A 14,486-nucleotide genomic window follows, 5' to 3' on the forward strand; every position below is an offset into this window, starting at 1 on the left:
CAGCACTTCATCTGATTTTTATTCCCTTACCCCGACCCCTCCCATTCACATCAACCCCTCCCATTCACATCACTGCCAATATCAATATTTCATGCTCAGCTTGATCCATAATTCATATAACAGTTCTCTTGCATTTAACCAAAGACCATACAGATTTTCTGTGTTGGCAATTCCATTGTTTCAACTTGAATTGTGAAATCTGATAGTCAAAGATGAATAAGCTCAAATAATCCTGAATAGGCACTACTTCAACATGGAATTTGCTATTCAATTACTGATGACAGCTCTATAATTGTCAATACCTATATCAATTTATAAAAGAAATGTACAACAATATCAAAGTATAATCAATTAACTCTTCCAAATTAAACTCTTAAAACTTTTAAGCATTCACCATGTAAGAAAGATAATATTATTTCATGGAGAAACTTTTTGAAATAATTATCACTTTATAAAGATATTAAATAAGAACAACTTTCCATACCATATTGAATGTGCATGTTTAACCAATGTCTAGCTGTAGGTGGTTGTTGTGTGCATGTGTGCTGAATGTCGTGGCTTTTGCAGGTTCTTGCTCAGCAGATAAAAGCATGCCAGTCTAAAATAAATAACCTTTGCGAGAAAAGCCATAATCTAGCTGAGCGCAGTGCCGACCTCGGACCCCTCTGTGCCAGGAAGCTATTTCATACAGGGGAAAAGGAGACCAGGGTTATAGACCTTGTGAACACTTTGAATGCTCCTCTAGAGCCCTATGTTCCACCATTGACCTCTCCCAAGACCCCTTGCAGTCCAAGCCATGCGATAAAGGCCCACTATGAGAACCCACTGAAGTTGTTCAAGGATCTAGACATGCAGCATCATGAAACTGATATTGATCTTGAACCGATTGACACAGACAATGTTGACAACTTGTATGACCAATTGATTAACAACAGTGGTATCTCCAGGAAGAGTGACACCTCCTTTGGTTCTCTGCCTTCCATCAGTCCAAGAAAACTGCCATCTCATTCCCCAGAGAAAGTGGATGTGTCTGTCAAGGCAAAGATGCTGTCATCACCTTCTGTTTGCAAGACCAGCCCAGAAATGAAGCACAAATCCAGGTCAACACCAAATGTGTCTAGGACCATTCCTTCAGGAAAGTTCTCTAGACATGATCCTGAGGCGTATACAAAGATGCAGAATGGGGATGCTGGTCAGATGGAAAATGACAGCGGTGTCAACTTCTCAACGCCAACCTCTGGGCTCAGTCTGTGTGAAGTAAGAAGGCCAGTCTCCGAAATGTCCTTACCTGTTAGTGAAACAATTGACCTCTCTATTGATATACCAAAGACTTACTCCTTACCTCCAAAGAGAACACAAAGCGAAGACAGAAGTAAGACGGAACAACCTAGAACTAAGTCATTGAGATCATCAGGTGATAAAGATTCCTTGAACAGTTTTGATGTAATGAGTGTGAGGTCAGGCAGCACAGATGAACCAATGTCTAGTGTAACAAGGTCACATGACTTTGACAGAGAGGATACAGCCTCACTTTCATCTCAGCCAATCACAGCGAGTGAATCCTCATCTGTGTCAAAACATATTTACTCACCAATGAAACGTGATAGTACAGATTCGCAGGAATTACCCAAAGATGTTCTAGACCTAAAAAGTCGAAAGGAAGAGGCACTCTCACCATACAAACCAAAATCAAAATATCTTGCTTCAAAGTTAGGAGACCAAAACCAACATGTGGATAATGTTGAAAAGGATTACTTTGACACATTAGCAAATGACTTTAACTCACCATCAAACACTGAGCAGGAAAAACCAACAGCAGACAAAGATAAACCTTGGAAGTTAAAAAACAGCACAGCTCCATCCAGAGGTCCATTGAAAGCAGACCACTCATTTGGAACTGCCACAGAATCAAGCTTTCCAGACAAGGAGCACATGAAAACTCCCGAGGGGGAAAGTCGAAGGTCATATATGCCAAGGACACCATCCCCTCTGACGCTTCCACCCATGTCAAACTCACACCATGACCTCTCCCATGGAGACAGGTCAAGGTCATCTGAAGCAACAGATCCGAGGTCAACTACTTCTGAAAGACTTAGAGGTCATAGGTCATTGTCACCAAAGCATGTAACCATAGATTCAAATGAAAGAAGACCAGGCCACAGTCAGGAAACTCAAGGAGCGATGTCAAAGTCCATGAATGCTGCACAGATGAGGTCTATGGGTCCACGCTCTAACAAAGATAAGCTTGCCATGCCTAACAAGGGGACATGGGATCCGGTGGGTGCTTGTTTAATATTAATGTCAAGGTCATTTGCACATAAGAATGCTATCTCATTTTGCAAATAGCTTTGTATGAATAAACATCGTATGTTTTTATTGTCAATGTCAATTTGGTGAAAAGTGATGTAGCACAAAATATATGGATTGCATGTTTATATTAACCCCCTAAACCCTGCATGGCTTAGAATTATTGACCTCTGCTATATTCAATATTTTAATGAGTTTTGGAATTTGAAAACTGCGAGTGCAGAGTAGTCAAGGTGTTCTATGACCAGTGTTGCTTAGAACATTAGTTGGATAATTATTTGGATGATATTGAATGTAATTGATCAATACAATGTCATCTGAATTGATCAGATCAATCAATATGGATTAGCTGTTCATCTATTAAAATTGGCTTAATAGCTGATATTGTATAGACCTTTTGGCATTAAAATTCACTGGATGAATCTATGTTGCAAGATTGTAACCTACAGACACTTTGAACCAAATTCCACATTAAATTCCTTCCAATCATTTGAATTTTCTTCAAACAAAATTACAGATGAATGCGTTTTATTAGATGTGTGTGGTTTTGTGTGGCTATGCTTTAGTTGGGATTTTGATGGTTCTTTGACCAAATTTGAAGGTACATTTCTCCCTATAAATGTGCTCACTGTATATAATTATGTGTGTAGACTCTGTGTGATTTTGTTAGATGTGTTCCTATGTTTGTGTGTATTTTCCCGCACTAGGATTTGTCACGGAGTGTTCCCAGCTTGCTAGATCCGCACCTACAAGGTCTTCACGACCGCAGCACTTCATTTGGCTCAAGGTCACGGTTTGGAGGGTCAGGGTCATTGCTTGGGTCACGAGCAGGGTCACGGAGTTCAAAGTTTGATGACCTCAGCTCTTCATGGCAAAACTTACAGAAACAGGTACTTGTTCATAGGAGGGTGATTCAAGACTTGAAGATAGATACATGTTCAATGATATGTTATACATTGTTGTAGTTGATGAATGCTAGAATGTTATTTATATTAATTTCTATGTTGTACTGATTTAATTTGCATGTGTAATTATATGTTTTGTGTTATAATACAGATATTTCTTCTTCATGTTAAATGTTTAGTGAATAACAGAGTTGCTCTTCAAGGAAAGGACTGTTTTATGTTGTTCTCTTTAATTATTGTGTTTTATTAGTAAATATAAGCAAAATAGCTAATCTTTTGACTTTTGATCCAATTGGCAGCGATGTAAGAATTAATTTACCATAAATAGTTAAATTATTAACATTGTGGCCTCTTTGGTTCCGCAAACTTAATTTGAACTTCAAAGTGTGGATAATGGGTCAAAGATTTGCGCTGTTGATCAGATTAGTACATAACGCCTACCATGATTATCCTCTTGACCATTGTCGTGGTCGCCAAAGTTTATCAAATATTGAACACTCCACACGCAATGTCTAATGTCATTGACTTGATGATTACTAGAAGTAACTGTTAACATTCCATAAGAAATTACTGTATAAATTAGTCATTGATTTTCAAAATGTTATTTGGAAAATTCAGAAATATACTTTATAAGAACAAATTAAATAATAAAAATCTGCCTTTTTAATATAACCACAGAGAGCATTGAAACATTTACAAAAGGCTGTAGAAAATCAAAGACTTTAATAATTGTTTCTTTCATTAATATGATATTAATTTCCCAGTTTCTTATTTGCTTGGATCACTGACCATAAGGAAACATGAAGGCATTGATTTTCATTTACAGCCTTGATGGCGTTTGATCATTATTAATTTCCTAAATAATTCCAAAAAAGCTAGGGTGTCTCTTGTATTACATGAATTTTAACTTATGGCCATGAAGCCAAACATGCACTTGTACATGTGGCCATTACGAGGGACAAGATTACGTCAGAGCTTAAGTGTGACAGAGTTTAAGAAAAGTTTGATACGTTTCAACGCTTTGTTATTTCGTAAGTTCATGGATCTACTGCTGGCATGAATTGCTCTTATCATGCCGTAGAACTGCTGCTTTTAATGAGCTTGAATTACCATGTTTGATACCAAGAGTAAAACAAATAGTTCCTACTTCGGTAGCTGATAGACTTAAATATATTGCAAGCTTGCATTAGTGTTTAGTGATGAATGTTAAAACCATGGAATAGGCAAATCAATACCAGATTTAAATGTTTAACCTCAGAATTAAGTGCTTTAATATTGAAATGTGGATTTAAATGAAATAATTTATGGAAAAAAAGATAAACTGAAAATTAAAAGGCACTTTATTGGAATATATATGTGGGACTTTGGAGTGGTATTTCTAATAGAATAAAAAGCTAATCAGCGTTAACAAGGGGGAAGATATGCTATGCCATGTTAACAATTTGTTTTTGTTTATTCAATATATTTGGAAAAAAAATATTGGTATATATATTGGAAGAAAAGGTTTTAAAAAGGATTAATTGCGGCGCAAATCAGATTGTTATTATGGCAATCACATTATTTTTTAAAAAACATCTTGTTCTTGTAACAGACTAGTTTGCTAATGTCATGCTGAAAACTTAATGCTCAGAAAAGGCAATGCACATATGGTCACACACAGGGTTTGTAATTCCTCTGTACATATCAGCAGCTTAACTCATTACTATGCACCATGCAAAGGAATCATACTCTTGTGAGGTGCACATAATTTTTTCTTTAATGTAAAGGATGATTTTTTTTAAACCAACAATTGCTTCCCTCATGGTTTGATTCCCGGCCTGGATGCATTAGATTGGTTGATGGTCACTAAGCAGGGTAGCAGGGTTTCTTCGGGTGGTCCGGTTTCACACACAGCACAAGGTCACAGTCTTATATAGCATCTTGCCAACAGTCACAATCTGGATTATATAAATGTAAAAAGTAACATCAATATTTCAAGCGAGAATGTAATAACTTATTTCATAAATTCTTATAAAATTATTGAAAAAATAAAGTTTACCGAAAAATGAATAATGTCGATGCTAATTTAACCCAACAAATTTGAATAAGGCTAGAGGATGAATACTGGCACGAGACTAGAAAAAAGAAATCATAAGCAGAATATAATGAAAACTGATCCGTTAATGACTTTAACCTGCGGCAGTGTGAGGATAACAGCTAGATTTGCGAAATAGATCAATGCTCTTATTACAATCGACCTCTAATCATTCATAAGTTAAGGCCTTAACTGCTAAATGGGGATTAATTGACAAATAAAACATTGTTGCCCATTATCCTCAATTGAAAGAGGGTAATTGAGAAATGTGTTGAAAATGTTTTCTTTTGCTGGAGGTTAATAATTTAACGAGGATGATGTTGACTTTATTCATTAAGTAAGGTGACTGTAACAATATCTTGGCTACTGATACTCTGGTGTCACCTCGGTTAAGTTTCTAATTGAAACGCAATTCAATAATATCACAAAATGAATGATATGGAAATTTGAGTTGCAAAACTTAAAAGAAATACATTAGCGCATTATGAAACCATGATATCCAATTGTTATAAAGGCTTATTTAAGTCAAAGAAATGGATAATAATTTATGTTAATTATTGCATGTGCAGCAGAAATATTTTAAACTAGCGAAAGTTTGGGGATATTAAATTACCATAATTTCAAGAACATTTATATAAGGTGCATGACATTGTATGTACACATGGGACATTTACAAAATGAATAAGAAGTGGAATCAGTATGCATACTAAATAGCTTAATTCATGAGGTTTGCCTTTTTTCAATCGAAATAACATGTATCACAAGTTCATGAAAAAGTCATTTGTTGTAATTTTCAATAGAAACTATGCAACCCTCTTGAAAAGTGCATGGTGCTAAAGTGTAGACAATGTACGAAAGAACAAAAACATGGCTGGCATATTTACTTTCGTCGCTGAATTTGCTTATCATAAACATGCAGATTGGAGATACAGCCCTGTGATTTTAATTGTTTACTCTTGTGCCCTATGACAATGTTCGCATATTTACCGAATAATTACCTCAGACTGTGGAAAATATGAATTCAGACAATGGGAGAAGTATAGGTGAATCCTAGAGCCCACAATTATTTGCATTGGAATTTGGTGTTTAACATTGTAACAATTCAAATACATACAAAAGGGCACAGCGACAGTCACCATGTCAGTCGGCGTGCAAAATCTCAGTCGGAGAACAAGGACTTTACGTCCCCCACAAAATGTTAATGACTCTGAAAATTCTAGTCAAAGTATAAGAACTGAAAAGTTCATCGACTTTAAACCAATTGTGTTCAACAAACTCTTACCATCGGCAGATGCGGATGTTGATAAGTTAGAGACCCTAGCTAAGAAAAAGAAATATAATAATTACTCAGTGACAGGCATTAAGGAACTACCTCTAAGCAGTGGATTAACTGAGGATGAAATAGAGTCGGACAATGACTCCAATCATAAGGGTGATGTAAATTATAACTCTGATGGTACTCTTTCTACGCAGCTCGGCACAAAGGAGCGTGAGCTTCAGGTGGCACTGCAGCGCCAGGAGCGATACCAGTCCACTGTGCAGGATGTGACCGCCAGGATGGAACGTGTGCAACAGAAACTGTCTGGCCTTGGAGCTTCCCCATTTAAAAACCTGGAGCAACAGATCACTGACCAAAAGGTAGGTATATGGATAGTGGTTGTTATTATCTTTATTTGGTGGGCTGCACAAATGGCTATATGCATCTTGTAGGCATCAGACCCACCATAGGCAGACACTTCTTCGTTGCTATTAAAACTAGCTTAATAAGTTTTGCTCTATATGTAGAACAAGTACCTTGCTATAATTTTACATTTTGATCATGTTTTTCTCTCTCAGGTATAACTCCATGAGTTTTTTTTTAATAGTTTCTTATTTTACTATTTTGTATTTAATATTTTAAGTTTAAAAAAATAAAATGTCAAAAATTTATTTTAAACTGACACAATTTTGCACAATTAGTCTTAACATTTTGTTTAAATTAACGGTGTGAAAGATATTCGGTGAACTTAAAATCATTCATCTTTATCATTATCATTACTTTAATTTAAAAGTTGTTATTTTTGTTTTAAGTTATTTCACTTAAAACTGTTCAACAAAAACAATAATGCTAAAAATGCAAGAGCTAGTAAATATTTATGTTTGCCGACCCCACAAGAATTTGTTTGATCAATATACTTCATTCTCCTATTCAACTTTCCCTCGCAGTAATGGAGGGGCGTCAAAACTTGCCAAAACTTGTTTTTGCTTTTGCCACTGGAGACATATCAGTTATTCCTTATATAGTTCTGGAATTTCAAATTTACTGAAAAGTTTTAAAATTTTATGGGTTCGATTGATCTGTCAGTTAAATTGATTTATCTGCCAAGACAACTTGTTAAGTGTTTTTGTTGAGCACAATTTAAATATTGCATACCGTTAATTTAATACACAAAAGAGATAAGAGGAGTTAAAACTCATAAAATTGATAGGCTGTCAAAATGTTTGGGCAAATACAAGACTTAGGTCAGCCTTTTGGCACCTGTATATATCTTTTTTCAATACCAGTATATATTTAATATCACATTATTAATTTAAATACCTTGATGATTTAAAAGGTGCCTAATATTATAATCACTGTATTAAAACCTGATTATAAGCTTTTACCAACATGCATCAGGTGAACTGCTGGTGATTTGCCTGATGTTTTTCGACACTAATTGCATGATTAACGAAATCTCTGAATTTCTTTACACTCATGTAATGCACAACTGTAAGACCAATGACCCGTCTTCATTACTCTAATTTTATGTGCTGCTGTAAGTCCAATGACCTGTCTTCATTACTCGAATGTTATGTGCTGTAAGTCCAACAACCTGTCTACATTACTCTTATGCTATGTGCTGTAAGTCCAATGACCTGTCTTCATTACTCTAATGTTATGTGCTGTAAGTCCAACAACCTGTCTACATTACTCTAATGCTATGTGCTGTAAGTCCAACGACCTGTCTTCATTACTCTAATGCTATGTGCTGTAAGTCCAACGACCTGTCTTCATTACTCTAATGCTATGTGCTGTAAGTCCAACGACCTGTCTTCATTACTCTTATGCTATGTGCTGTAAGTCCAATGACCTGTCTTCATTACTCTAATGTTATGTGCTGTAAGTCCAACAACCTGTCTACATTACTCTAATGCTATGTGCTGTAAGTCCAATGACCTGTCTTCATTACTCTAATGCTATGTGCTGTAAGTCCAACGACCTGTCTTCATTACTCTAATGCTATGTGCTGTAAGTCCAACGACCTGTCTTCATTACTCTAATGCTATGTGCTGTAAGTCCAATGACCTGTCTTCATTACTCTAATGTTATGTGCTGTAAGTCCAATGACCTGTCTTCATTACTCTAATGTTATGTGCTGTAAGTCCAACGACCTGTCTACATTACTCTAATGCTATGTGCTGTAAGTCCAACGACCTGTCTACATTACTCTAATGCTATGTGCTGTAAGTCCAATGGCCTGTCTTCATTACTCTAATGTTATGTGCTGTAAGTCCAACGACCTGTCTTCATTACTCTAATGTTATGTGCTGTAAGTCCAATGACCTGTCTACATTACTCTAATGCTATGTGCTGTAAGTCCAACAACCTGTCTTCATTACTCTAATGCTATGTGCTGTAAGTCCAATGACCTGTCTTCATTACTCTAATGTTATGTGCTGTAAGTCCAACAACCTGTCTACATTACTCTAATGCTATGTGCTGTAAGTCCAACGACCTGTCTTCATTACTCTAATGCTATGTGCTGTAAGTCCAACGACCTGTCTTCATTACTCTAATGCTATGTGCTGTAAGTCCAACAACCTGTCTTCATTACTCTAATGCTATGTGCTGTAAGTCCAATGACCTGTCTTCATTACTCTAATGCTATGTGCTGTAAGTCCAATGACCTGTCTTCATTACTCTAATGCTATGTGCTGTAAGTCCAATGACCTGTCTTCATTACTCTTATGCTATGTGCTGTAAGTCAACGACCTGTCTTCATTACTCTAATGCTATGTGCTGTAAGTCCAACGACCTGTCTTCATTACTCTAATGCTATGTGCTGTAAGTCCAACGACCTGTCTTCATTACTCTAATGCTATGTGCTGTAAGTCCAACGACCTGTCTTCATTACTCTAATGCTATGTGCTGTAAGTCCAACGACCTGTCTTCATTACTCTAATGCTATGTGCTGTAAGTCCAACGACCTGTCTTCATTACTCTAATGCTATGTGCTGTAAGTCCATTGACCTGTCTTCATTACTCTAATGCTATGTGCTGTAAGTCCAATGACCTGTCTTCATTACTCTAATGCTATGTGCTGTAAGTCCAATGACCTGTCTTCATTACTCTAATGCTATGTGCTGTAAGTCCAATGACCTGTCTTCATTACTCTAATGCTATGTGCTGTAAGTCCAACGACCTGTCTACATTACTCTAATGCTATGTGCTGTAAGTCCAACGACCTGTCTACATTACTCTAATGCTATGTGCTGTAAGTCCAATGACCTGTCTTCATTACTCTAATGCTATGTGCTGTAAGTCCAACGACCTGTCTTCATTACTCTAATGCTATGTGCTGTAAGTCCAATGACCTGTCTTCATTACTCTAATGCTATGTGCTGTAAGTCCAATGACCTGTCTTCATTACTCTAATGCTATGTGCTGTAAGTCCAACGACCTGTCTTCATTACTCTAATGCTATGTGCTGTAAGTCCAATGACCTGTCTTCATTACTCTAATGCTATGTGCTGTAAGTCCAATGACTCGAGTTAGATACAAACTGAGAAGAACAAAGTCCCTCATAGAATTTCAAATGTTTCCCTATGCTGATAAAACATACATGGATGCTATCATTGGTAAAATGTTACAGCAACATGACAGCCATGTCTTTAGTAGTGTTGTAGCCTGATATAAAACACAACCCTTTAATACAGTTGCCAAAGTTGAAAGATTCTTACCTAGCTTACTGGCTAAATGAAATTCTTCTCAGTCGTAATAAAACTGTAAAATCTTGAAGCTCATTCAATAAAGTTGGTATTACAATGATGAGATTGTTACAAACCCCAATGTTACAGGATGCTGAGCAGGAGTTGGAGGCTCTACGCGAGGATGTTGCCCGCGTAAAGGAGCGAGGCCGTCAAATTATGGAGTCTGCTGACCCCGAGGGTTACCAGGCGATGAACGCCACCCTCGCCATGCTCACAGACAAGATAGATAACCTGCAAGCTATGGCAGACGACAAGGCTAAGATACTACAGGTAGATTTTGAAAAAAACACAACAACTTTTCTTTCTTTTGTTTGATAGAAACCCTTTTATAAATGGTATTACAAACAGGATGCAAGTTCAGTAATAGTGATGGAACCATGCACTTGATGGACAAGTTGTTTAAGGTATTATACCTTAAACAACTTGTCCATCAAGTACATGGTTGGATGCTTCATTTATTTATAGAAAGTAATCAAACTTATAAAAAAAAGCTGTTAATTTTATTCGTAAAAATTGATAATCAAATCTTCTGGAAAACTTCTGGAAAACTGAGCATGGTGCCTAATTGTTATAGTAATTGTGTGTTTTTGCTTCCCTTAACCATGAAGTCAGCATAAGTGCGAAACTTTGGAGGTTGTTTTTTGTCTAATTGATTAAATCCAAATCTGTCTGGCAGTCCCAACAGTGGAGACATGAGCACAAAGCGTTAAGTTATAATAGGTAAAAGATTCGATAGAAAAACATGAGTTACGTGTCGAAAGTTTGATGGATGTATTGATCAATACTGGTCCATGTTTTTGCCAAATGTTTTACAAATGTTTGTATACTCTCTGCTCATGAAGATTAAAAGATTTCTAAATGCGGTACTTGTCATTTTCAAGTACCTGACCATAGTTTTCAAATTTTCTGGTTGTCACATTTAATCATTTTGTATAATACACTTGCTTGTTTTTAAGACCTTATTTCTCAAGTCTGCCTTAATACCACTTGCTTCGAAGAAAACTAGGGCTCTATGTTATTCAATCTAGTTGTTATCCATATAAAAGTGATTTCAACATTTCTTTAAACATATGTGAATCAAACTCCTTTACCCATGTACCCATGTATTAGGAAATTTTAACATATTGATATCAAGTCATCTACCTGTATCTGTACCTTTAATATAACTAATTGCCTCATTAGTTAATTAACCTTATGAAACTAATTTCCTCTTCAACTTGAAATACCTTACTAACATTGCATGTGCATTTGACTATGGGGCGAAATGATTGAAGCAAATTTGGTCAGTAATAAATATCAACCAGACACTAGTTTTTAATCAGGGGAATATATAAAAAAAAAATTGCATCAAACTCATGATATCCTCTTAATTATTAACAGAGCACAGAGAAAAAAAAATAACGCATGTACCAACCAAGGGATTTAAACTAAATCTAGTCGAATATATATGGTAAATGTTAAAAACCATTGCAGTTCTGTGGATATCTTGGTTAAGACATTCTAATACGACTTTCTGTGTTTTCAAAAAAAGTGTTGAAGTGCAAGGAACCTCACAAGATGGCATTGCTGTCATACAAGACTGTATGTCACACATAGTACATTTTTCCTCTGTGTTTGCAGAATGCGTTGAAGGGCAAGGAGCGGCAGAAGGTGGCATTGGGGGCATATAAGAAGCATGTTAAAGAGCTCGAGGATTGGCTGGAGGAGATGAAAGTGCGGCAGGCAGCCACGCCCCTCGCTACTGACAGTGTGGGCGCCCTTCAGTTGCAGTTACAGGAAAACAAGGTAAGTTCATGTTGAATATGTTATTATAAGAAAATTCCATTTCACATACGTAATTATATCTATTGCTTATTCATCATTTGGTATACTAAATAATAGATAACAGATTTAGATTTTCTAATAAATATGCTATATAAATTATGTTATGTCCACTGATGAAGAAGTCAAGTAATTCAATCCAGCTTATGATTTAAGCTAGGAAATAAATGTCTAAACTTCCTCTTGTTTTCATGCAATTTAATGTACTGCCTTACAGGACTTGCAAAATGAGTTGAATCGCCGACTACAGCATGTAGCAGACCTAGCATTACAGTGTGACAACTTGTGTGAACTAGAGACACCTGATTCTGCTGACAAACTCCGTACCCAGCTGGCAACCCTCCAACAAAACATGGGCAATCTGAAACTGGGCACAATCGAGAAACAAGCACCGCTACGCCATGCTATAAAAGAAAGCGAGAAGCGGACCCGGGAGATGGATGATTATGAGAAGAATGTGAAGAGTCTCCAACAGTGGATTAGTGACACAAAGAACATGGCCCAGAGCTCTGGTGGTTCCGAGGAGACACTTGTGATCTCCATGACGCCTCGGGAGAAACAGGAATTGCAGAAGGTAATTCAGAATTTATCATCACAAGCTAATTTGTCTGGCAGTTTTTAAGTAAGTAAACAGGTAGCTTTTTTATTGAAAATAGTTTATATTTTTTTGCCTTTTAGTAACTGGCAACTCTTGGTCTATCTTGATAGGTTGAAGACTGACATTGGCTTTTGAACTGTACATGTATCTTGGGAAATGTTCTGCTATCAGTTCTCTGGCTAATGAAATATTGTTATACTTCTTTATAGCAACTCCAGTCTGACATATCCCAACATCGTAGTCTGTTACACCAGTTGAGCACTGAGATGAGTACACGTGAGGGTCCCCGATCATCAAGGGAGACCACCCTGCACCCCGTGTTCACTCCCCTGAGAGAGGAGGACATACAGCCACGCTGGGAGACACTGGCACGAGAACTCGAGCTGAAGAAAGAAAACCTGGATGATCTCATTAAGAAATCCAGTGTAAGTTTGTTTGTTTTTCTATGATGAAAGAATATAAAACCATACCTTAATTAAGTCTGTGTTACGTGATAAGTTGACAAACTGCAATCGCCTACACACTGATCTCCCAAGGAAAGCAAAGTGGATCTCTCTTTTTTGTGTTCTCTTTTTTTGATAGATTTTATCAAATTTTAATTATTAAAGGTGCAATTAGGTTAAAATACAAAAAATAAAATTTAAAATTAATAATTTTAGATAATTGACAATTTTTAACAACATGATATTTAAGTATCTATGGCCACATGTTTGGCATGGTGGCAGTGATTTCTGTACAGAGAGGTAACATTGTGTGGAGTTTGGACAAAATAATGTAAAATGAGATAGAGAAATGTTTTAATTTTTTATGTATTAACAAGACTTTTCCTGTTTGCCAACTTCTTATGACTAGACAAATGGGTCTGAGACCAAACCAAGTTTCCCCTTTCTTTCAGGATTTAATTGGCCCTGCCAGGTACGGAAGACGAAGCCTGGTACCCGCAGAGAAGTCTCCACTTCTCACTGACGTGAGGCGCCACCTAGCTGCACTCAACGACCTCTGGAAACAACTTCAGGTCCAGGTGTGTAGGGTGTTCTCACATAGCTGCTTTAAAAAATAAAAAAAGAGTGGGTGGGTTAGTTTCAATGAGGTTGTTTATATACAATGTGTTCGGTTATTATCATTATTTTATCATTTATTATGTGATGTTGAATGAAGCTTTAATTCGTTGTGGTATGTTGAATTTTAGTAATGATAAATCCATTGAAATGAAATATTTATATTTGAAAGGATCGATTAACTTCATTCCTTGAAGAGAGTACAAATGTGCGGGATGTAGGCAATTGTTTATTATTTATGTAAATGTGAATCACCAGAGGATTAAACAATCAATGATACAACCAACTGCATTGCTCCAAAAGAAAGTTTCCTTGTTAAATGTGAGGAATACTTGTAATGTTATTGAATAATTCAATAATGTTCATGACATCCTAGGTTGATGACAAACAGTTACGGCTGGACAAGGCACTTGAGTTTCAACAGCAGTACCAGGACGCACTGACGAATGTGTCACGGTGGTTGGACGTCGCAGAGCAGAAACTGTTTGCCCCCGACTCCACAATGAACTCCGAGGAGAAGGTCAAGGAGAATGAGGTTAGTAAGCAATCATGGGAGATAACTCTGATTAATTTTGCACATGAAAGTGACAGGCAGACAAGTAATGACTTTTTGCCTTTGTTGTTTAGAATGAATGGTAAAGAAGATTATGGTCAGGAGGCATGCCAGTTAACTGTAGCAAATCTTGTAATAAATGTAAACTAGGCTGTTTCAA

At 36.7% G+C, this 14,486-nt stretch overlaps 1 protein-coding gene across 2 annotated transcripts in view; it reads left to right on the plus strand.

The window, feature by feature from the left end:
* The window catches only part of LOC128208922 (muscle-specific protein 300 kDa-like), a 183,828-nt gene that overhangs the window by 143,835 nt on the left and 25,507 nt on the right, over positions 1–14,486 (plus strand). For both annotated transcript variants that reach the window (XM_052912641.1, XM_052912640.1), the window contains 9 exons: positions 568–2,277; positions 3,015–3,197; positions 6,760–6,924; positions 10,384–10,566; positions 11,917–12,081; positions 12,335–12,691; positions 12,925–13,140; positions 13,611–13,736; positions 14,150–14,308. In XM_052912641.1, coding sequence (XP_052768601.1) covers positions 568–2,277; positions 3,015–3,197; positions 6,760–6,924; positions 10,384–10,566; positions 11,917–12,081; positions 12,335–12,691; positions 12,925–13,140; positions 13,611–13,736; positions 14,150–14,308 — 3,264 coding nt within the window. The remainder of the gene's footprint in view (positions 1–567; positions 2,278–3,014; positions 3,198–6,759; positions 6,925–10,383; positions 10,567–11,916; positions 12,082–12,334; positions 12,692–12,924; positions 13,141–13,610; positions 13,737–14,149; positions 14,309–14,486) is intronic.

This window comes from Mya arenaria, chromosome 11, assembly GCF_026914265.1.
Source record: "Mya arenaria isolate MELC-2E11 chromosome 11, ASM2691426v1".
NCBI classification, from domain to species: domain Eukaryota; kingdom Metazoa; phylum Mollusca; class Bivalvia; order Myida; family Myidae; genus Mya; species Mya arenaria.